Consider the following 26,282-nt stretch of genomic DNA (forward strand, 5'->3'; position numbering starts at 1 on the left):
ACATGCAGGCAGGATGAGAGAGCAGAGTGGATAACTTGTAAGTATGCTCTTTCATTGTCCAATCAGCAGTCTGCAAGCAGGAAAGGTGACCCCATAGTATTCCTTAAATCTAACAGAGAATGTGGTGTCACCTTCCTCACTATGCTGTCTGAATCACAAAAGCTGCTAGACAGGACAACAAAACCTTTGGCGAACAACACATTACACATATTTCCGCTTGGCCTTTACTTGTCTATTGTTCAGATTTGAAACTAATTTCAGCATCAGGGGGTTATAATATAAGGCTGCAAAACACTGGCTAATATACATAAATATGGATATTATTCCAGGGCAGGGCTTGACAAATTTGCTTAGAATCTAGGAGCCAGCTGAAAAAGTTAGGAGACAGTAAATCCCCTGCCCAGCGCCGCATGTCTGGGGCATCGGGCAATAGGAATTGCTCATGCCTGATGCCAAGCAAAAAACAAAAAAAAAATTATTAAAAAAAAAAAAATCAACTTTTGTTTTGTTTGTTATAAGATTTTGCAAATATGTTTTTTTTCCTCCTCCACTGATGTGCTCTGATAGGCTGCACTAATGGGCACTGATGAGGTGGCACTGATGAGCACTGATGGGCTGCACTGATGAGGCGGCATTGAGGTTGGAACTAATGGGCACCAATAGGCAGCACTGAGGTGCCACTGATGGGAACTGACAGGTGGTACTGATAGGCAGCACTGAGGTGGCACTGACAGGTAGCACCAATGTGCACTGACAGGTGGCACTGAGGTGACACTGATGGGCAGCACTGAGGTGACACTGATGGGCAGCACTTAGGTGACATTGATGGGCAGCAACAATGAGCACTGAGATGGCACTGATGGGCAGCACTGAGGTGGTACTGACAGGTGGCACTGATGAGCAGCACTGAGGTGGCACTGATAAGCAGCACTGAGGTGGCACTGATGAGCAGCACTGACAGGTGGCACTGTTAGGCAGAACTGAGATGGCACTGACAGATGGCACTGAGGTGGCACTGATGGGAACTGATAGGCAGCACTGACAGGTGACACTGACAGGCAGAACTGAGATGGCAATGACAGAGGGCACTGAGGTGGCACTCCCCGTCCACAACGGCGGTAAGGAACAGGCGACTGATCATGCCCGCAACCTCAACCCCAGCTGTCAAACTGGGAAGATGATGTTGGAGGTGGGCGGGCAGTGAGCAAGCCATGCTCATCACAGCACCTCCCACCTGAGGAGAGCGCTGGTTCGCAGAAAGGAGCGTGTATCCCACTCCAGCAGGCCGCAAAGCCGTGGCCTCAATTTTGGCCAGCCCGACCTAAGTCCGCACACCCGCGGGGGGCGAGGCACTTTGCAGGAATCCAGACCGCTGATGCGGTGTAGCCCAGGTGCCAGGATGCAATTTCCAGTCGCCATTGCGACCTGGCGCCTGGGTTTTGTCGAGCCCTGTTCCAGGGGATGTCTAGAATTATGTAAATACCATAACTGGTTGTATTTATGAAAACAAATCCAGAAATAAGATTTAGGAATACCTACCCTCTTCCATTATCCAAGTGAATGATAAATGTTTCATTTCCAAACTTCTCAAAGGTCTCATAATGATGGCGATCCATATTCCCTGCGGGCAGATATAACTGTCTTGTTAGAAAAAGTTTACAGACAGCTACTGTATATTACATGATTTCTATTCCTTTAATCCCCAGTTTAAGCTATGTTGGCAACCGCTAACATGTGAGGTCTTAGTAACATTTTACACATTTATAAATAGCTGCATTCACAAGCCTGTGGTTTCAGAGCTTCTTCTGTACAAGTGAGGAAGTAATGGGGAAGAGGCATACTGATTTGTAAAATGAAAGTCAAATAAAACAAACTTTTGCCTATTGTGTTTCACAGTTGAGCTACAGACACAATCTATTTTTTTAGTGTTAGATTGGTTTGAGAAGGGTTATAACATCTGTTAAACATCCCTCCTCGGGAGACTCACTCTCACTCCCAGCTGTCAATGGGACAGAAAGTGAAGGCAGATCCAAAATTTTCCAGCTTTCACCAAAACAGGAGGTGAAGGAAAATCCCCAAATAGGAGTAACTGTTCCAGTGACAAAAGCCCACGTGGGGATTAGAAGTCAATTTGGGGAGATTTCCGACAGATGACAGCCAAAGAGTTGGTGTTGGGTGCCGGGTGTCGTTGTATAGAAGCTGGGACTCATACGTCCAATCAGAAATTGGCTGCGATGATAGGGATTAGGAGGCAGATATGCCTGGAAATGCTTTAATTGACTGCACATGCTCTATAAGTGACATCGGCACCAGGTGGAGGAGGAGGTTCCCTGTCATCATAGCTGCTTTACAATTGGATGGATGAATACAGTGACACCCTGCGCCCAACACCATCTCTTTGGCTTTCACCTGTCAGCTTTGCTGAGCCCTGGTGCTGTGAAACCTGTCAATTCCGCCTGTCTCCTACTTGCTCTTGTAAGTGCAACTTGCTATGTTTTAATAAAGTGTTTGCTTTTTAATACTACACTACTGTGGCCCTTGTGCCTGTTGTTTCTCTCTCCCCTTATGTGCATCCTAGATGCAGCACCCACCTGTCGGTGTAGTATTTATTTGTATAGTGTTGGCTACCCACTCCACAGATTCTATTTGTGTATTAACTATATATTGATTTGCGGCATCACATTTCCTTTTTGAGATTATTAAGTGGCATTTGACATCACACAATAACCACTTGGTTTTACCAATTTGCTTTCACCTAACCATTTAAGGGCTGCTCTGTGGAGCACTGTGGTCCCAGTGGATTTTTACTGGACTCCTGGTCTGGAATACTTGGGGTTGGGGTCCCAATTGCATTGTCAATGTAGGTATATTGCTACTTTTACATCATACATTATCCATTTTATGAGTTTTATTAGTTTGTTTTCACCTAACTATTCAGAGACTGCTTTGTGGAGCCCTGTGGTCTCAGGGACTTCCACTGGGTAAATTCTTTGTGCAAATCCATGTTAGAGTTGTCTCCAGAACAAAGGGTAAAGGGAAACCATCTAATGGGGGCACCTAGACAACTGTGTAGGATGAGAACTCCCCTCACTTTGAGAGATTTCCTCTAACTTCTGTTGTATTTCAGGAACAGAAAGTGAAAGGAAATTTCCCCATTAGTACACAGACAGCAAAAAATTAATCTGGCAGGGGTATTAACCCTTCCCAAAATGAAAATACTTAGGAGACTCTAAAATAAAATAAAACTGCTGCCGGTATAGAATGCAACCACCTAGCTGTGCACATACCTGCAAAACCTTCCAAAAGGCTGATGTTTAAGCTGAATCCTTCATCATTCTAACAGACAAAGCTTCAGCACTTCCTAATAGGAACATATATAACTGCACATTTTTACTAGCCAGTGAGGAAGACCATCACTATGCTAAGATGGCAGCTAGTGGTAAGCTCCAAAACTGCCTTTCAGCATGGCCATAACAGCAGGTTATTAGAAGCTGCAGCAGGTATGTGATCCTTGCACTTTACACCTGCAGCAATTTTTGGCAGGTTCTCTTTATTAGAAAAGTTGACAGAAAAGAACATTACATTTAGATCTAAAGAAAATAAGCTGTAAGCATTTGTAGTGACAGTCTTAATCTTGCACTCAGGTGGGCTTACTATAATTGGAGTGGTGTTCATAAAATCTCTAATGCTGCGTACACATGAGCGGAATGTCCGTCACAAAAAGTCCGATGGGAGCTGTTCATCGTATATTCCGACCGTGTGTTTGCCCCATCAGACTTTTTACGTCGAAAATTCAGATGGACTTAGATAGAGAACATGTTCTAAATTTTTCCGACGGAACTAATTACTATCGGGAAACCCGCTCGTCTGTATGCTGTTCCAATGTACCAAAAACGACACATGTTCTGAAGCAAGTATGAGACAGAAGCTATTGGCTACTGGCTATTGAACTTCCGTTTTCTAGTCCCGTCGTATGTGTTCTACGTCACAGCATTCTTGACGGTCTGAATTTGGTGTGACCGTGTGTATGCAAGACAGCTTGTGCGGAATTCCGTTGGAACTCCGTCGGAAAAACCTTCTGAGTTTATTCCAACGGGAAAACCGGTCGTGTGTACAGGGCATAACACCTAGGCAGAATGAGTTTAGAAATGCTTTCTGCTTGCCTTTACAACCCCACCACCCTCTTGTCAAGCTCCTATTTTGAATGCGGACATGCTGAAAAAATGAAAGTTTATGTTCTTGAACCATTGTACAAGAGAAAAGAAATGTCTGCAAAATTTGTGTGGCAACTAAGTAGCTAAAAGAAAAATATTCTAATCTTTTCAAATTCTAATCTCCCTTTGCAGTTTGGAGCCTTTTGAGTTGATATTTTTTTTTATTGTCCTCCCACCGTTTTGCGATATAATAACACCAATGCTTTTCTACTACCTGAAACTTCCTCCATAGTTAAAAAGAGAGTAAAACCCATTCCAGTTATTATACAATAGGCAAAAAAATGCCCATGAAGAATGTTTTAGATTGTCGTGTATGTAGCCTTTTGAATGTACTGTAATCAAACACATCCAGGATCAGAGGTAAAATCCCTGCAATGTTGTTGGCATCATACTTTTTTTTTTTTGGCAAAAACTATAAATCCCATTCATAGTTACTGACTGCAACTAAGCTCAGGATCAGTTGAACAACAGAACTATTGTGTCATGGTTATGGATAAAGAGACTATATAAATCCCCATTAAACAGAGAGTAAAAGTGACTGTGAAAATGGAGTAGATATGAATAATTCTGAATAACTTCACATTTATCAACATTTTATGCCATTCATTAAGATAAAAGAAGCAGGCATCCATACAATAAGTGGCACGGTAAATTCATTTTAAATGATTCTGTATATTTGAAATGAGGTTTTCCAATTTATTTGTAAAATAAATAATAGTTATAATGACTGATTTTATTTTCAGAAACCCATTTGCATCAAAGGCGTTTTAGTTGAAAGCAGAAGCTGGAAATCTGTGGCTCCATAGCTGCTGCTTAAAACGAACCTGCACTATGTAAGTTGTGCCCATAAAAGGTGCTTCAGCTTGAATTCCAACCAGGACACTACCTGTTCTCCCTGTGCTTGCATGGGTTGTCTCTGAATTCTCTGATTTCCTTCAACATTCCAAGACATGCTGGTAGGACCTGTGGAAATTGGTTCTCGTATGTGTTTGTATGCATGTGGGGTAGGAACCTTACTTGTAAACTCCTTGAAGTCAGGGACTGATGAAAAGTTACAATATGTAAATTGCCTTATAAATTGTTGGTGCTATATAAATGAAACATCTGAGGGCAAAGGACTAGTCCCCAGCATTGCCTGTTGACTCCCTGCAGTTGGTCTTTTCTACATTATTGACCTGTCTTGTTCCACACCATGTCTGTAAATTGGGTTGACCACCATGGTAGAAGAGCAAGGCTTTGCTTCCTTGTGTCAGACTTGCCTCCTGATGATCAGGGAACTTCTGATTGGTGGGGGAATGAAGCATCAGGAGATTTTCCCATGCTTCTCTTGAAGGCTCCTAAAGTCGGGTACACACGGGCCGAATGTCTGGAGAAAAAAGGCCGACATTCGGCCTGTGTGTATGTCGGTCTGTCGGACATGCATGCTGGAAAACCAGCAGCTGACCGATTGCCGACCAGTGCTTTCCGCCAATGGCGGAGAGCGCTGATCGGAGTGCTCTGGTTGAACACAACAGCTCAGCAAGGGAGATCGCTGTACTAACTTCACATGGTTAGTATAGCAGCTCTGACCACTGACAGGTTTTTTTCATTCAATCCACGGTGTTGAACAGAAAAAAAACAAATAGTGTGTACCAGGCTTAACTCTTTCCTGAGATAAGCACTGATAACAGACATTCAAAAAGGTTAGCTAATGAAGTAAATAATCTGGAATTTCTTAGATCCGGTGTATGGAAATAGTACACTGAAGGGAAGGACCAAGAATTGGTTACTGTAGGATCTGTCTCTGCCATTGTAGAGGTAGGTTTTTTAATGATCAAGATGTTTATTGTCATTTTAATGCAAATCTCTTACCCATTAGAAAGTCGAATATAGTCATGTCTATGACATCTAGAAGTCTTGTACCACTGTCGTACGGAGGAGTCTGCTTCACTTCTTCACAGTAGTCAGCATCAACTTCCCATCTGAAGAAAAATATGTATATTTTAAGCCATTCAGACAAGTAAAATGTATGCAGTGCAAGAACACATCTATATTCCTGAAAGCTTCCAAATTCCGTCATGCCCCTCTGATTAGTCCCTGGGGGAAAAAAAACTAACTCAGCACGAAAAGTATATTAGACTTCAGGAATAAAAGTGTCTGATGGGAGAACATTTGCTCACAGCAAGCAAACAGATTCTCCTGTGCTACTCTAGAAATATAAAAGCGAGAAACAAAAACCATTTTCCATCAAACACCTAAATGAGGTCTACTGGCATCTGGCTAGTTGTCATTTTTAATAAAGAACTTATATGACCTGCTATAAACCTTGCCATGTATAAATCAATAAATTAATAACTGATGCAGTGGACACGATGATGCTATTGATGTGTCCAATGTTATAAAACCGTAACATTAGAAATTATAGTAACATTCTACGTCTGTATGAATACATTCCTGACATGTCATGATAAACAGCAACTATGCCATTTTCCAAAACCGTTGTACTTTTTATTAAAAAGCAGCCATCAAAGTGGAATTAAAAGTCACATGATTCTCTCCCCTATTCATAGCTCCTGTTATCAGTGGTGTAATAAGTAAAATAACTTTTTTAAATGGAGGACAGGAGGGGCAATTCCTTGTTAGATCCTCTTTAGTGCAGCTAAGCCTGGAGACCTGGAGATCTTAACCCCCTGCAGCACTGGAAGTTCAGCAACAGGAAGAGGACAGGACGGCTTTGCAGTGAAGATTTTTACAGAATCCAGCTGCCTGCACATACAAGTTAAAAAACATATTTTTTCTCTGCATTATATTATTTAACAAAACTTCAGCTTTAAAAATCCTACCAAGCTCTCACTGCTTTGTAAGTTCTAGGACGGGACTAAATTATGTTTAGGTATGCTGTGTGAATGGGAACACATAATAAACATATGGTGGGATTTTCTCACATTTGACTTCAAAAGTTGAAATACACCTTAACAGGCCACAGCACATAGTCTGAATATCATAAAGAATGTTGCAGAAACTTTTTAGAATTGTGTCAGCAGGACCTCAGCAGGAAAAACGTTGGTGCCTTCAACATGATCATGTACCTGTCGGAAACAGGTACATGAATACATTGCACAAAGACACGGGGGTTGCAATGAGGGGTATCCCTACTCCACACACTCCATCATAAGTGATTTTATCAAGTCCCAAAGCATCACTGGTTGCTGGGATGCTGTACCCGACAACGTTTTAGCAACCAGTGACACTGTGCAGTCGTTAGCGTCCTAGCAATCAGTGGCAATGGTAAGGGGTAAGGAGTGGAGCATGCAAAGATATATGCGCACAGTGGCCTCATTCTTAGCACTCTTGCCTGTCTCTGTATGCCAGCATAAAGATTTAAAGCTGATTTCCATGTTTTCGTTCACTTTAAATAGTTCACAAACTATTTTATTCACTTAATGCTGCACTGGCTCTAAGCACTGTGGGGGAGATTTACTAAAACTGGTGCACAAAGAATCTGGCGTAGCTGTGCATGGTAGCCAATCAGCTTCTAACTTTTGTTCGAATAAGCTTTGATAATAAAACCTAGAAGCTGATTGGTTTCTAAGCAGAACTGCATCAGATTTTGCATGCTCCAGCTTTAGTAAATCCCCCCTGTATGTACTGCATGTAGCTTCAGCTACATACAGGACTCAGTGCTGGGTTCCAGCTTTGAGACAGAGACTGCACATCTCACACTTGGAAAAATATTCAATCAGTCTGAGCAGTGATCATTCATAAGCAGCTTTGTATTCTGTGAATGAAGTACAGTTTGTGACATCATCAGCCTGCCTCTCTGCCTCAGCCAATCAGAGGAAGCTTTGTATTTAAATCAGCCAGAAAAGTGTTGGAAATGTTCTTATTGAATCATCCCCATTGAGTTTTAATTGGGCCTTTTGCTCAGATGTGATAGGCATTATGACTTCTTGAAGTTGGGTTACAGTAAACAAAACAATAATGTAAATATACTTAGAATATCTCATAGACTTTACAAATGACCTTAGTTTGCATTCTTACAGTTTGTTTGTAAGTTTCAGGATGATCTGGAAAATATTACTGGTAGGCAGGGCTAAAACTGTATTATACTGTCATCTTTATCATCAGAATGACCCTCCAATTACATACCAGCATGTGTACCCTTTCCCAAAATCATACAATACAGCACAGAATCATGAGAACATCCTCTAGTCCCACTCAGAATCACATGGGACAGGCTCACCAAATCTGCTGCTCAAAATTGCATAAAACCTAAAGTGATATTAAACCCTCCTGATTTTTTTATAATCAGGTTTGTTATTAAAAATCTTAATAAATATGCATTATCTTACTTTACTCAGTGCAGTCTTTATTGTAGTTCTCTCCATTATAGCAACCTGTTATGTTTGCCTCTCTGCAAAAGGACTACATCATAATCTCCAAGCGCTGCCTGTGCCTATACGCACAGGGAATCTGACATGTAAGCAAATGGCAGCCCCGCCTCTGCTCCACGTCCCCAGAAAAGTGATTTGCAACGACTTTGGCAATAGCAAAATAAGCACCCAGGTCTGTTACACCCCCCCCCCAAACAGTGATTGTCACTGGCTCTGGCAAAAGTGGCAGCAGCACCATCTCTGTTCCACCTCCCCTGGAAAGTAATTTATAGAGGATCCGTAAAAAGTGACAGCAGCCCCGTCTCTGTTCCACTTCCCCTGGAAAGTAATTTACAGCAGATCTGGCAAAAGTGACAGCAGCCCCACCACCTTTGTTCCACCTCCCTTTGGAAAGTTATTGGCAGCAGCTTCAGAAAAAGTGACAGCAGGACCGTCTCTCTTCCACCTTCCCAAAAAAGTGATTGGCAACAGTGACAAACGCCCTGCTTCTGTTCTGCCTCTATTGAGAAGTGATTGACAGTGACTCTGGCCAAAAGTACAGCACGGCCCCTGTTCTGCCACCTCTGAAAAGTAATTGACAAAAAAGCAAATGATTGAATAAAAGTGAAAGGGAACACTATGCGTGTTAACGCAAAGAATTATGGGACATTTAGTCTCTAAATCAATGATCATATGACTTCCAAGAGCACACTTCCCGGCAAGAAATTGTTACAATTCGGTATTAATATGACAAATTGTGCGGCTGAGAAGAGGTAGAAATATGTGGGGTAATGCAAAGTTTTGTAAAAACAGAATCATGGATTTGCTATAGGTTTATCTCATGGATCTCATTTATGTAAAGTGTAATGAGACTTTAGAACCACTTTAATGTATACCAATCACAAACATGGGCCGTTGAAGCAAAAGCAGAGAAGGCAAAATACAAGCAGATTTAACTTTAAAAGTATTAATGCAAGTTGCCTTTCTAACTTTAGCACAGCTGTCAAGTTTTGTTTCTACTATTACTCACTGGCTGGCTTCACTTGTAGTCTGCAGATCCTCACTTACTCATTTTTGATACTTCCAGGAGATCTACTTGCAGTGCAAGTGGATAGAACAATCTTGTCTGTGAAGGAGTTAATTCATCCTTCACACATAACTGAGGCGGCACGGAGAATTCTTTCAACACTCTACTGCTCTCCGCACCCCCTCATGAGCTCTTGGCTCTCAAGAAAGGAGTTTCAATGAATTTTTGCATCAGGGCCTAGCCTGGAACGGCACTCAGTTCCTAGATAATGAGACAGTCCAATTTTTTCATTCAGTGTAGCAAATCCATCAGCTGGATGATGAGACATTTTCCATATCATTCTCCATAGCAAGCCCCTAGTGTGAGATTCCTTTATTATGTGCGGAACACTTTCTCTGTACAAAAGGATTGCGCTACATATCCTCTTATGGAGGGATGGCGTTCAATGTCCGAAACAAAGGCATCCTATTTATTTTTAAAGTGGGTTTCATCTGACACCACGGTGAGCCACTATATACTGCAAAAAGTATATTAAATGTACAAAACTAAATGTTCAAACAGATATTCATTGTCCCTTTTCATGTCCATAAATTAGAAAAAAGGACATTGTCAAACAGATGCTGTTCATTGCTTCTGTTAATATGGGGTATTGTTTGGAAGTTACTATACAGGCCAAGATATCGAGACTAAAAAATATTTTTTAAATCAAGCTTTATTTGTCATATCATTATGGCTTGTTGGCAGGTCTAATTTCTTTTGTGATTTACAGAATCATACAGCACAGCTTTAAAGAAACATACAATAGCATTTTCCATGCCGCGACACAGGTACATTCTTTTGTGATTTGAGCTATGGATATCAGAGAGAATGTAGTCATTCAAACCCCAGCTGGACACACTGTAATTGCATAAATACAGCCAGCTTTGAAGTATTGAATATAACTTCAAAAAAGATATTTACTGTATTCTTCCTATGGCTGGTGGTATGACTTACACCACAGAAAAATATATTTATTAGGGAATTGAATAAGGCTGAAGACTAGACTTACCACTTCCTAAAAATAGTGGAATTTAAATAAGAGGAAGTTCATGGTGATAAAACATGTAGGATGTGATCATAGCACATCATTTCTATCCATGTGATCTCTGGGCATCCTAAAAGTTTTCATTTGGTGCACTACAGGTGACATGTTGGATTTGCATTGGATGTTGTTTTACATGCTGTTTATGATAGTGCTGTGTTGTACTGATTTTATGCATCTGTACTGTTTGTTTTTTATTCTGCTGGTGATACTATTAAACGTTGCACTATCAGATATTTTCCTGGCCCAACTTTTGATGATTTCCGGTTGCTGACAATATCAGCAAATATGGTACTTGAGAAAAGATATGCCATTATGATGTCTTAAACATAATATAGAGACCGTCTTCTTTCTGAAGTCTTTTAATCTGGTGAGTGCATATTGTTCATAGGTGATGGAGGGTAGGGATGAGCTCAGGCAGGCAGTTCAGTCCGCACCCGCCTAAACTCTCCCACTAGGAAGCTGTTACTGCAGACAGCTAATCATAAGTGGTGGAGCTGTTCGCTGTCCGGCAGCTGCATATATATGCACCCCTTGTAGGGAATGCCTTGGCTACCTATGATTGGCTGTGCGCAGTGACAGCCTCCCAGTTGGATAGCTCAGACGGGTTTAAACTTGTGTGCGAACATGCCTGAACTCAACCTTAGTGAAGAGTGTGGTGGTTTTCAGCAACAACATATTCCATTTGAATTGGAGAATTTTCACAATATTACACCGTTCTGCTGGAATTTGTTTCTTTTTTGGAAGTCTGGAACTCTTTACAGTTTCTGTATGATAACACAGTTTTAATTTAATGTTATGATTGATAATTATAAAATCTGTATCCAATATGTCTAGCATATGTCTTAAGGCAATGATCTAAATGTATTCAATTTTGGTTGATGATAGACACATTTATATACTATATACAGTATATTACAGACAACAGTGTTACTGTCTTATGGAACAAACGCTGTTCAATGTAGTTTTTTAATTTTACCACTTCCTTTATTGGAAGAAGTATGCTAAATTTTCATTAAAATCCTTTTCCTTTAGAGCCCCTAACCTGGGCTCCATCCAAATCTGTGTCCCACAACTAGAGGCCCAAAATAACCAGTTGTAAAAATGTACAGTTTATCTAGTAAATGTATATATGTGGTTCTATAGCTTTAGGTTGCAGTCCACACATACAGTTACTGGTTCTGCTGGTGGTGCTCCTATGACAGTATAATCTAACTCATGCCATTAAACTATTTCGAGACAGCAGGTTAAGATGTTATAGGAAGTAGGTATAATTTGGTCTTTGGTCTCATTTATTTAATTTATTACAGGTACTTATATAGTGCTGTCAATTTACTCAGCGCTTTACATATATACTGTACATTCACATCAGGCCCTGCCCTAAGGTCCCTAACTCACATTCATACATACACATACGAGGGCTAATTTAGACAGGAGCCAATTAACCTACCAGCATGTCTTTGGAGTGTGGGAGAAAACCAGAATACTCAGAGGAAAATCATTCAAACCGATGACCCTAGTGCTGCTAGGCAAAAGTGCTAACCACTTATCCACTGTGCTATCCTTTGGAAAACTGGTCTTTGAAAAAGAAGGACTACAGTGGAAGACCAGGCTCTATACCTGTCAACCATAACATAAAATGAGACTACAATAGACATGGACAAGGAATCACCAGTTCTTGGCTGAAGAATTGAAAAACATTGCCTGGCATAACAAATCTAATTTTTCATTGCAAAATGGCATGGCATTTGGTAGAAAAGTATCAATAAGATACGGATGAATAACGATATTTTGGTGGTATGCTGCAGTTTATCATTCGAAGAGAATGAGACTGTTACAAGAAGGGAAACTACCTTTCAATAGCTCCACTTATTGAAATGTAACACTATTTCTTTTGGAAGTCGGGTATTCACACAGCTTTATAGCTGCACTTACAGTGGGTATAGAAAATAATCACCTCCTTTAAAACAATGACATTTTGTTGCTTTGAAGCCTGAAATGAAGACAGACACAGCTTTGGTTTAACCCAGCTGCAACTTATAACATCCAAGTAAAAGATATAACACCAGCATGTCAGAAAAAAATAAAAAAATAAAATAAAATCACTGAGTTGGAAAAAGGCTCACCCCTCCTAAAAATAGCTTGTAAACTCAATTAGGGGCACACAAAGCCATTTGACTTTCAACAGTGATCAGCTGTGGTAATTTTGATTAGCTCAGCATGAAAAGAGCTTTCCTGGAGCAGTTCAGTCGCTGGTAGTGCAACTGAAGCAAACAATCAAACATGGGTGGCAATGCACGGTCAAAAGTTTTCTGGGATAAAGTTGCAGACAAGCACAAGTCAGGAGATGGATACAAACAAAATTCAAAGGCTATCAATGCCTAGAAGCACAGTGAAATCTATTATTAAGAAGTGGAAGTTATTTGGTACAACACAGAACCTCCCTGGATCAGGATGTTGCTCCAAACTGGATGAATGAGCCAGGAAGAAACTGAGAGGCTATCATGTGGCCTACAGCAACTCTGAAGCAGTTGCAAGAAATTATGACAGAGAGTGGTCATTGTGTGCATGTGACAACAATATCACAAATTCTCCACAAATGTGGCTTGTATGAGAGGGTTGCAAGAAAAAAGCTACTCCTCAAGAAAGGCCACATCTAGTCATGACTGAGCTTTGCCAAAACGCACCTTGAAGATTCTAAGGCCACATGGAAAAAGGTGTTATGGTCAGATGAGACTAAAATTGAATTACCGTATTTATCGGCGTATAACACACACTTTTTTCCCTTTAAAATCAGGGGGAAATCGTGGGTGCCTGTTATACGCCGATCCCCACTGTCTGTTAGATGAAAATGAGTGAGCGCCCCTGAAAAAGAGCGAGCGCCGCCAAAAAAAAACGAGCGCCACCGAAAAAGACCGAGCCGAGTGCTCGGCTCCGCTCGCAGTCCCGCCGTCCCGCCTCCCTGCTGTCTCTGAGAGGATGACGAGTGAGCGCTGCCGAAAAAGACAGAGCCGAGTGTACTGTGTACTTGGCTCAGCTCCGCTTGCAGTCCCGTCCAGTCCCGCCATTGGACCTGTGTTATGTCAATCATAGGAGCTGGGCGGGACTGCGAGTCGAGCCGAGTATAGCCGAGTACACAGGCTCTGTCTATCTCAGCGGCGGCAAATTTAAACAGTTACATGTTGCAAACGGCACTAGGCAAGGCTGCAAACGGCACTGGACAAGGCTGCAAATGGCACTGGGCAAGGCTGCATATGACAATGGGCAAGGCTGCAAATGGCACTTAGCAAGGCTGAAAATGGCACTGGGCAACGCTGCAAATGGACACTGATCATTCTGCAATGATGGACAAGGCTGCAGATGGACACTGATAACGCTCCATTGATGGGCATTTAAATGTAAGTTTTTTCCTTGAACTTCCCTCCTAAAAGTTTTTTTCCTTAAAATGCCCTCCTAAACTTGGGGTGTGTGTTATACGCCGGCGTGTATTATATGCCGATAAATACAGTATGTTTCCTCAATACCAAACGATATGTCTGGCGGAAATTCAATACAGCTCACCATCCAAATAACACCATTCCTACAGTAAAGCATGGAAGTGGTAATATCCTGTTATGGGGGTCTTTCTCTGCAACAGGGACTTGAGCACTTGTCCCGATAGAAGGGAAAATCTGCTGCCCGCCGCCAAAAAGTTGTCAATTGGAAGAAGGTTTACCTTCCAACATGATAATGACCCAAAGCACACAACAAAAATGACCACACAGTGGTTTAAGAGGAATAAGGTGAATGTCCATGCATGGCCTAGTCATAGCCCAAAATTAAACCCCATTGAAAATCTGTGGAATGACTTGAAGACTGCAGTCCACAAACGGTCACAATCACATTTAACTTGAGCAGTTCTGCAAAGAATGGGCAAATATTGCAAAGTCTAGATATGCAAAGTTAGTAGAGACAAATCCCAACAAACTATTGGCTGTAATTAAAGCAAAAGGTGGTTCAACAAAATACTGACACAAAGGGGGTGATACTTTTTCCAGTTCAGTGATTCTGTTTTTGAATTTCTGACATGTTGGTGTTATGTCTTTCACTTTGATGTTATGAGTTGCACTGAGAAAAAAAATAGCTTGATAAAACAAAAACCATGTCTGTCTTCATTTCAGGCCACAGAGCAACAAAATGTGATTATTTTAAAAGGGGGGTGTGATTCTTTTCTATACACACTGTACATGTGGAAGAAGTTAGAATTATATGGTAGGTCTGCTTTAAGTCTATAAAATATAAAGCTTCTGAAATTCTCTAACTTTTGATTTAGTTAAATATTATGTGCAACCAAACTGTGTTAAGATTTTTCTTTTTATTGTTGGTTTGCCTTTCATTAAAAGTAAACGCAGATCCACAGACAATCCACCACTTCTAGCAGTTGGCAGAGTTTCCAGCCTGTAGGCCCAATGTGAGAGTATTTATAAATTAGTGAAGGATTCTATCAGTATATGGTCATTTAAGGAATTACTGTTTATTGTGGGTTCCAAAACCAATGGAGTTATGTTTAATCTGTAGAGCACAACTTTTCTGTGCTGTTGGTCAATAGTGTGGACCTTAACTGATAAAATCCACATCTAAAGCCATCTTTAAAGTCAATTTTGCTTTCATTAAAAGGCCTTTCTCTGTAGCATTAGGTCTCATTTCATTGTATAATTCATCTGCTTTATTTATTTGGAAGCCAAATGACTAATGCATGGAAGAATTCTCTGGAGCATCACATCCCCTTTTGAGTTATTTTTACATTCTGTCTAATTAAGGCAGTGATATTTGTAAGCACGGCAGTCGGTCTGTTCTTTTGTTAACAGTTGCTTAAGCATTAGCAGTGGAGGAAGTCATGGAAGCATTCTTTAGCTAAATTATGAAACAGACAATTTCTAAGATGGACATTCAAAACAAATTAAAGGGGAAAGAAGGATATCATTTGATACAGTACTTAGAAACCACAAATATGTAAATAATGAGAAATATTAGGGCTTTTTTTATGATGTGAACATTCCTAATCTTCAGTGGTATCATACAATCTCCAACTGGCCATCAGCTCAATTTAAAGTACCCAAGGGTGTGTTAGGTGCAAAATGAGAGACCTGGGAAATCTTTGCAGCAGATAGTCAATGGTTCTCTCTGCCATAAGGAAGAATGGGTACTGAGTTTATGCAACTCCCAAGCTGTGGCTAGAACCAAAACTTGCAGCCGGACCAGGCATTGGGAAGATATAAACATTATATAATAATTGTTGGTATCCCCTTTTTCTGGATGAATCTGAGTCTACCAAAATACAGACACATATACCTCATTTCAAACTTTTTGCTATTTTTGCGCAAAATACCCAGTATGCAACAAACATTTGTGTATGAAATGGAGATAGGACAGCATAGACTCATATGACGGATATGACTGATCTCAAACTTACTGAATGACATATCGGTATGGATGTCACCCTACTTTCTCAAACTCAATCTTTCTTAAACTGAGCTTGTAATATTTCCTTCTTCCCGCCCCCCCCCCCCCCCCCATGACTTTACCATTAAGATCAACAGCACAACCATTGGTCCCTCTGCACATGCCAGGGTGCTGGGTGTAATCCTTGATTCTGACCTCTCCTTCAGCCCCACATCCAATCACTGGTTAAATCCTGCCGCCTTAACCTCCACAACATCTCCAGGAGTTGACCCTTCCTGACTAATGACACCACAAAGCAACTTATTCACTCCTTGATTATTTACCACCTTGACTACTGCAACTCTCTCCTTAATGGCCTACCCTTATGCAGGCTATCCCCCCTTCAGTCTATTATGAATGCTATTGCTAGGATAATACACCTCACTAATCGATCCGTGACTTATGCCCCTCTCTGCCAATCCTTTCACTGGCTTCCCCTACCCCACCGTAAAAAATTCAAAATGCTAACCACAACATACAAGGCCATCCACAACATTGCCCCCAGCTACATCACCAACCTCATCTGCAGATATCACCCAAATCGTCCCCTCCGCTCCTCCCACGACCTCCTGCTCTTTAGCTCCCTTTTTACCTCCTCTCATGCTCGCCTTCAGGACTTCTCCAGAGCCTCTCCCATCCTCTGGAATTCCCTGCCCCGGTATATCCGATCAGCCCCTAACCTGTCCACCTTTAGGAGATCCCTGGAAACTCACTTATTCAGGAAAGCCTATCCCACACCCATCTAACAACTGTCCCCGAGCCACCCTCCATCAAATCCTTCCCTGCATCTATTACCTTTTGTACCACCACCCCCTCCCTTTAGAATATAAGCTCTATGAGCAGGGCCCTCCTGTGCCTTCTGTACTGAACTGTACTGTAATTGTGCTGTCCCCCCTCTACATTGTAAAGCGCTGCATAAACTGTTGACGCTATATAAATCGCGTATTATAATAATAATAATATGACAAGGGGCTGTGGCCCTCAAATGAAATATTGTGCCTCATGAATATGGCCATAAGCATAATTTAAGGTAAACTGTGTGTACTTCCTGACTCTAGTACAGTGACATTTTGCCTGGATAGCCTTAATAGTTTACTAATTGACTAGGGGTTGCTCCGTTCATTATAATTTAAGGTTACCGGTCCTTTAATATATTTACATCTATTGCTGAAGCTAGAACAGCCCAAAACCTAAAAGGGTTAATGCTAGGCAATAATCTGATGACACATCAGCCTTGCCAACCCACTGCGCTTCTCTGTTCTCCCCTCTAATAAGATCTGAAGGGATAAGTCTTCAGAAATCATATCCACAAAGCTGCCAGTAGTGATGAATGGAGCAGAACACAGACATGTAATGCAATAGGCTAGCACACTGGCCCTGATAATCTTATAGATGCTCATAAACAGAACCGCGTTAAGTGCTATATATCCATTAGGTGGGAATATATCAATTTCTCCATTGCTACATCTAAGTCCACTAATAGAATGCATTTCCATCAATTACTTCAATATGCCGCATGCTGTACTCTTCCTGCACAGTCGTCTCGAGGATTTGTGTTTCCGAAGAGAAATGAGACTTTAAAATATAACCTACAAAGCATATTTAGGATGGATGTAATATGATGCATTTTATTTGCAGCTGAAACGTATTTGTTTTTTTATTGCCAACCACTTCTGCTAAGTATTAGGCATTGGTCTAGAATGGGTGTTGCCATGCGATAAAGGACTGCAAGCAATTAAACAGAATACTTGCTCGTGGATATGGAACTGGGTTTAATGAGAAGCTCTGGCATATGAAGCACACTAGCCTATATTAGTGCAGGCAACCAAACAAGAGTTTGACAAGAGTGGTGGAACAATATTTTTCTGATGGTACAACTGCCTACAGAGCACTGTTTGCAACAAGATCTGCATGGGATATATCAATATGTTTTATTAAACTAGAATATTGTGAATACGAGCAGCCCACAGCAGCAACACAAAGAAACAGAACAAGCCTTTTGGCAAATGCTAAAACTGTCAGTATGCCCCCCAAAATGTAAGGAACATTTGAATAAGGCATACAATGCTGTGCTATAGGTTGGAACAAAGTGCTCTGCATATTTATCAAGAAGACTATCACAAATATAAACCCATATCATTCTTATCTGTTAATCCTCATTATTAAGTCCCCATATCTAAAGTCTGCAGGGAAAAAAAAAGGAACCAAGCTCTTTTCTGATAAGTAGGCTAAATGCAATAGATAGATTTGTTAGCGTTACAATTTTTGAGTTCCTTCGGTGAGGTGGGGTGCTCTTAATGGGTACCCCATGTATGACATCACTACCCCATTAAGGAAGTACTGTGTTCCCTATCAGGTTAGATTGGTAAGTGATCCTCTGGACTGTGTTTTACCAGTTAACTAACAGCTCAGCAAGAATTTAATTCCTTACCCCATGATGGGAATAATGGAGTCCAGTCCACTAAATCACTGGCAGAACATCATTCACTTATTTTTAGAGGAACGCACCATGCACCTGATGCTGTCACATCTGTGGGATATATCAGCAAATCATTCCTGTTCATGTCAATGGAAAGGATTGAAATTTTTTGGGAACAGATACATTCCTAAATGTGGTTCTAGAGGCAGAAGGTTTTTCACTTTATTGCATTCTATGCATTAAGGTAAAAAACCTTCTGTCTGCAGCTCCCCCCTCCAGCCCCCTCTTAATACTTACCTGAACCCGATGTTGATCCAGCAATGTGCATGAGAGCAGCAGCTCTCTTGGCTCTCTCTCTCTCTCCTTTTTGGACAAAGAAGCAGCAGTGGAAGCCATTGGCTCCTGCTGCTGTCGATCACAGCCAGTGAGAAGGGGGTGGGACTGAGTCACGCTCTGTGTGTCAATGGACACACAGAGCCAGCTCAGGAGCGTGCACGCATGAGTGCTAATGAGCACTCGGCAGGGGTAAGCAGAGCCAGCGGGGAGGATGATCCAGGCTGCTCTGTGCAGCTTACAAAGTTAAAATTTCTTGTGCTAGAAGCTCATTGAAATGTTGAATCTCTGCTATCACACAGAAGCAGCTGTTCCTCTCTTTCCTGCACACTGCTCCAATAAACATCGCTACGCAAGGAGCTAGAGTGCTGTTGAAGGCATAACTGTATTACAGTAATAAATACATAGGTTGATTTACTAGAGGCAAATAGACAGTGCACTTTGCAAGGGTAGTTGCTCCAGAGCTTAGTAAATGAGGTAAAGCTTCATTTGCAAAGAATACCCAATCACGTGCAAGGAAAATAAAAAAACTGTATTTTTGCTTTCACATTGTATGAAGTCAGCAGAGCTCCTCCTCTTTTACTAAGCTCTGGAACAATTTCTCTTGCAGAGTGCAACTGCACTTTGCAAAGTGCACAGTCTGGCCTTAAACTTATTAGACTTCAATCATAGTTAGTCAAAAGGACTGACAAATATTTTTTGCAGGTTTCAATATGTTAGCTGAACTTTGCACATTGTTTTCTGTCATTGTATGAGCCTGAAATTTTGTTTAACACATATTATTTTATAATAATAATAATATTTTAATAAAGAGCTACATACTCTGCTTTTTTGCGCTTGTGATATGACCGCCTCCATGGATTCCTCCATGTTTTCCTTTTCGCAAGAGATAAGTCTGGGAGGAAGGCTGCCAAGGAACCTTCTATCTGATCTGGCTTCCCGCACAAAGCGTGTTCCGTTGAGCAGTAGTAAGAACACTCTCCATAGAAACAAATGTTGTTTGCTGTAAGAAAATAAAACTAGCATTATTTTCATTGAAGATAAATAGACAAAACATACAGTTGTGTGAAAAAGTATTTGCCCCCTTTCTGATGATTTATTTTTTTGCATATGTGTCACACTTAAATGACTCAAACTAATTTTATTATTACACAAAAATAACCCGAGCAAATACAAAATGCAGTTTTTAAATGATGGTTTCATTTATTAAGGCAAAACCTAAATTTTTCTTTGTTTGAACCATTTGGAGGTGGACTTGCTGTTGTGTTTCAGATCATTGTCCTGCTGCATAACCCAAGTGCACTTTTCTGGCAGAGCTCAGAATTCATGGTTCCATCAATTATAAGTCATCCAGGTCCTGAAGATGCAAAGCAGCCCCAGACCATCACGCTACCACCACCATGTCTGACTGTTGGTATGATCTTCTTGTTATGAAATACTGTATTACTTTTATGTCAGATGTAACGGGATGCACACCTTCCAAACAGTTACATTTTTGTCTCATCAGTCCACAGAATATTTCCCTAAAAGTCTTGGGGATAAGCAAGATGTTTTTTGATAAATGTGAGATGAGCCATTGTGTTCTTTTTGGCCAGCAGTGGCTTTGGTCTTGGAACTCTCCCATGGATGCCATTTTTGCCCAGTCTCTTTCTTATTGTTGAACCATGAACACTGATCTTAACTGAGGTGAGGCCTGCAGTTCTTTAGATGCTGTTCTGGGTTATTTTATTACCTCCTGGATGAGTCGTCGTCATGCTCTTGGAGTAATTTTTGTAGACTGGCCACTCCTGGAAAGGTTCACCACTGTTCCAAGTTATCTCCATTTGTGGATAATGGCTCTCCCCGTGGTTCTCTGGAGTTACAAAGTCTTAGAAATGACTTTGAAACCCTTCCTAGACCGATACATGTACATTACTTTGTTTCTAATCTGTTCATGATTTTTTTTAGATTGTGGCATGATGTGTGGCTCTTTGTAATCTGTTAGCATGCTTCGCTTTGCCAGACAGCTTCTATTTATGTGGTTTCTTGATTCAACAGGTCTGGCATTAATCAGGCCTGGGTGTGGCAAGTGAAATTTAACTCAGCTTTTTTTAAAATTCTGGTTAATCATAGTTCATTCATGATTCAGCATGGGAGAGGGCAATTTCTTTTTCAGGTTTGGACAGCTTTTTTCCCTTAATAAATAAAATAAAAATTTAAAAACTGCATTTTGGATTTGCTTGGGTTATCTTTGTGTAATATTCAAATTTGTTTGATGATCTGAATCATTTAAATGTAAGAAATATGCAAAAAAATAAAAAATCAGGAAGGGGACAAATACTTTTTCACACAACTGTATAAGTGCAACAAGTCAAAAAGCAGAAACAGTAAAAACAAATACATAGCATCAAACAAATGACTTGTTTTTAAGGTAAACCGTGAAATGGATATTTAAAATTTTAGAAGTGTTTTGAAAGATAGAAAGAACAAGTACTACCAAAGTGCAGTCTTTTGCATTGCTATTGTCAACTTCATTTAAAGCCAAACTGAGCAAAAAAAAAAAGAAAAAAAAATCCCATGAAGTGGGGCTGTGCCCGCACTGCACAGGCTAACTGCTCATTTTGTCCAAGGGTAAGGAGAAAGCTGTATACTCACCCAATTCTCCGCTCTATCGGCAAACGGCGCTCCCCCACGATCCAGCGGTGGACTGTTTCTGACGTCCTCACATCCAGAGCAGATTTATGGGTGAGACGACATCATGGATAGTCCACTGCACAAGACCACTAGATGATGGGAGGCCAGATGCCACAAGGACCAGTCTTGTGTGGGGAGGATCGGAGTATTGGGTAGGTATACCTCCTTTCTCCAATCCCTTAGACAAATATAAGATGTTGACCCCTGCGGTGCAGACACAGCCCCACTGCATCGTGAATTATTTTTTTTGCCCGGAGTTGGGCTTTAATCTTTTCTGCATTTCTGTGCTGCTGATTTCATGCATCCTCTTTGCAGCAATGTCCTGTCTGCATGCACTTGCTCCAGCTCCTCATGTTAGAACTGCTTGTCTTCTCATGCAAGTCTATAAAAATGCAAAAGCAGCTTGAAGCAGATCAAATGCAGGTCAGCAATGCATAGGTGTGAATAAGCCCTTAAGGCATAAGGAGTTACTTCTAATGATGCCTTCTCTCAGGGAGAAGGGAGCTCATCTAGTCAAAAGTTAGGGATCACACAATCTGGAAGGTGCCTTGGTGCAACAGTGTGGCTTCACATACTGTATATTTGCAAGCTTATGTAATAAAACCTTTATAGTATGTGTGCTGCTCCTCTTTCAGTAGGATAATGCACCCTGCCACACTGAAAAAATGGTTCACGAATGGTTTGAGGAACACAACAACAAGTTTGAGATGTTGGATGTCCTGGAAAAATAAGTCTGATCCATGGAGGCCACACCTTGCAACTTACAAGACATAAAGGATCTCCTACTGACGGCTTGGTGCCCGATACCATAGCATACCTTCAGAGGTCTAGTGGCATCCATGCCTTGAAGGGTCAGGGCTGTTTTGGCGGAAAAGGGGGGACCTCAATATTAGGTTGGTGGTCATAAAGTTATGATTGATAGGGTATATATAAACATAATACAGCAGCAGTCTATGGCTGTTTTACATTGCCCTATCCTGTCCACACTCAGGCAGAGTTTTAATCCTATGAAGCTTCTGAAAAAGCGTAATGGATTGCTCAACAAAGTGGCTTCTGAAGCAATTATGTATGCTATATCAATTTTTAATGAAAGTAGAGTTTCCATCAAATTATCAATAAAATAGAGCTTTTGTACCTCTGAAAACAAATGACTACATAATAAAAAAAAAAAATAAAAAAAAAAAAAAATGAAAAAAAAGTAAGTAATTTAAAGATATAAAGCTTCGGGGTTTTTCTGTGCACATAGGATGCACTTATCTCAAGCTGAAAAGGCTAATTACTACAGTGACTGATGATCGTAGCAACCCTTTAATATATCTCCGCATAAAAGTGTATTCCGGTGCTTTGCCAGAATGAAAAAAAAAACCACAATACAAGATCTCATTAAGTGTTGGGTACCATGTATCTTATTACTGTATCTCCTTGAAAAATGCATATCAAATACCCTTATTGAATCCTCAGCATATTTCGCCTCTAGCTGCAGAATATAACTGATAAATCTAATTTTATCGTTATTTAGAATCCTTCCTATCATTTACAGACATAACTACATATTTAATTGCCTCCTAATAAATGCCACAAGTTAAATTAGAGCTTTAAAAAATACTAATAATTTCATCCTTAAACACTAGAGATTACTGATAAAAATCCTTACCATTCCTTTGTACTTCCACTAAATGTATTACCTGAGTCTAGAAAACAGACAAATGGGGACCCCTGAAAATAATATACCTTTAATGCAATCAAAATGCTGATGCATTGGAATAATACAGTAAACCAAGTCCCAGATTGAATTTCACGGAGTGGCTTAAGCGTCGCTATGCAGTACATTACTGAATATTGAATCAAAATATTGACAGCTTTGCAGGGAGAGAACTTTATCACCCAAATATAAGTATTACCAGCCAGCAGAGGAAACAAAATTGCAAATTACTGAGAAGTTTTGGCAGGTTACGTTCTGAATATGTGAATAACAGCTCCCCATGTAATTGCTGTACAAAAAGGCGTATTATTTAGCTATTGTTTCAGCTACAATATATAAATTGATGTCTCATAAAAGAATTTAAGTATAATTATAAAAAAAATTTGTTTAAAGAGAGCCAGCTGGGGACAAACATTTTCAAGACTCTAAATGTCCACCTTATACCCAAGACATTTATTTAAATTTTGGATAGAGTCAGGAAGAGTTAGAACCCCTGTAAGGTTTTACTGCATTTACCTACTTTAAGCGACAAACTATGACGAAGCGTGTTGCAACGAGCTAACGTACGTGACATCGCCACGCTTGCATGCAATCTCTGGAATATTTGGATTCGCTTACTACTATTTTTTATATATGCACAGCACTGTTTTATGATCTTCCTGTAAGTAGCCGTGTACTTTACTTTTAATAAATGTGATTTATGAATATGTGGGCAGATCTGTTTTGATTCTATAAGGAATCTTGTACCATCATCGTGGCCATGTATATCCATTATAATCCTGAGGAATCGGAATTATCATGAGGATCAGATGTAACTATCTGGGTCCAAGCACCGAATACTAGGATATTGTTTGAAGGCATATCTGACTCCGTAATAAAGTTCATAGATTATGGTAAGACTTCATCTAACTAGTGATGAGGGTCCACATGGTGAATATAGAAGCTTTTTAATTCTCCTCATTACACAGCAATGGATCTCATTTTTGATTGGGACTGTTGTTTTCATCTATGCACATTTTAAATGAATTTATAATTTATATATTTTTTCACATAAGTTGGTCACTCTATTAATGTGGTTTGCATTATTATTACTGCGGCAGATTTTTTTTATTTTGTTGAATGCACAGTGTGTCTGACTGTTTCTGCCAGGTGCTTTCTTTGTATATGCCAGCGTGTTTTCCATTTTTTATGATTATTTTTTGGAACCTGCTCTGTGCCATGATGAAGCAACTCTCATGCGTGGAAGTGATGTCATTATGGCCATTCAAGCAGCGAACAGAGCGAACCTGGAAGGAAGACCGGGAAAGATGAAAGTGTCTGAGCACTGACAGCATAACACTGGAGGGTATCCTTTGAAAGCTAAGTCTGTCATAATGTGCTAGGATTTGGTGCATTACTTCATTTCCTTTGCTCCTTTCAAAAAGACTTTGCTACTTGGGGTGAATCCACAATTATTATTTATTTATTTCAGTTACTTATATAGCACCATTAATTTACACAGTGCTTTACATATGCATTGTACATTCACATCGGTCCCTACCCTCAAGAAGCTTACAATCTAAGGTCCCTAACTCACATTCATACATACTAGGTACAATTTAGACAGGATCCAATTAACCTACCAGCATGTCTCTGGAGTGTGGGAGGAAACCGGAGTAAACCCACGCAGGCACCAGGAGAACATGCAAACTCCAGGCAGGTAGTGTCATGGTTGGGATTCAAACCAGCAACCCTTCTTACTGCTAGGCGAAAGTGCTATCCACTACACCACTGTGCCGCCGCAGTTACCTGATTTGGTAGATGCAATGTGCTAAAAATGAATGATTTACCCAGACTACTTCATCTGTTGCAAACCTTACCAGTGCACAAATCTTTCTTAAGACTATTCGAACATAATTTATTAAATTTACACAGACAGATGACTCTCCCTGAAACTCAAAGGACATATTACTACTGCCCAAACATACAGGCGGGATCTGTTTTCCTTAACCAGTCCTCTACCATACAGCCACCCATCTAACACATATAAATGACTGGTGTTGCCATACATAGACCAAACCATCGGTTCCACCCCCTCGCAGGCACACCATAGATGGGGGGAGATGTTCACTTACCACTCAGAAATCTCCCCTTAATTGGACTCACACTGAGAACTTTTCCCACCATCTCCCTACAATGGAATACCCCTGCACACTCTTCCCTCAAGTCTGGTATCATTGGCCACCCCAAAATCACACCATGCGAGAATGACAAAGTTTTCCAATCCTAGATATAACACAGGAGGTTCGGATCAAATGACAGAGAATCAAATTAAACAGGCTGGTGGATCCCTGATGCATCCACATAGACCTGGAAATTCTTGATGTGGGCTTCTGGGAATGTATGCAGGTCTCACATTTCTTAAGCAGTCTACAAAAACCTAAAGCCTTCTGCAGACATTTTTCTCACTTTGAGGAAATATGTGCCCAACAAAAACCTCTAGAGGGCATACTATCAAAGACACACCAGCTGCTCCTATTTACCCTTCAATTGCCCTCTGACTCCTTTCTACAGGAATGGAAGAGGGAATTGAACACATCCTTCTCTGCATAACAGATGGAGCACTTGATATTTTTTTCACACAAAGCCTACATGTGTAAGAGCTAAATTATAAGCTACTGACCAGGTGGTATAGGACCCTTTTTGTTTTAGCCAGCATTTAACCGAATGTAGATGACAAATACTGGAAATGAAGGTCTACAAAAGGCACTACAAATCTTCTGAGAACACCCTGAATTAGATAAATGTTGGTCTCACATTCATCAAGTTATCCTCCAACTTATAAATATCAATCTTGTGAACAACACCGCAGCTTGCTTGCTACGCCTATACCTCACGTCAATCTCAAAATCTAGGTACAAGAAATCTTTACTAATATAATAATCCTAATCGCAATCAGATTAATCCTTATGTCAATATTTAAACAAACTAAAAAATCATGTGCTGCCAGCTAAAACACTA

General features: G+C 40.5%; 1 protein-coding gene across 1 annotated transcript in view; it reads right to left on the bottom strand.

Annotated features, from left to right (window-relative positions):
• Positions 1–26,282, bottom strand: part of FAM20C (FAM20C golgi associated secretory pathway kinase) — a 256,797-nt gene that overhangs the window by 7,839 nt on the left and 222,676 nt on the right. The window contains exons 6-8 of the mRNA XM_073590989.1: positions 19,730–19,910; positions 6,066–6,175; positions 1,540–1,621 (exon numbers count right to left, since the gene is read on the bottom strand). Of these exons, the coding sequence (XP_073447090.1) occupies positions 1,540–1,621; positions 6,066–6,175; positions 19,730–19,910 (373 nt within the window). The remainder of the gene's footprint in view (positions 1–1,539; positions 1,622–6,065; positions 6,176–19,729; positions 19,911–26,282) is intronic.

Source organism: Aquarana catesbeiana, linkage group LG06 (assembly GCF_042186555.1).
Source record: "Aquarana catesbeiana isolate 2022-GZ linkage group LG06, ASM4218655v1, whole genome shotgun sequence".
Classification (NCBI taxonomy): domain Eukaryota; kingdom Metazoa; phylum Chordata; class Amphibia; order Anura; family Ranidae; genus Aquarana; species Aquarana catesbeiana.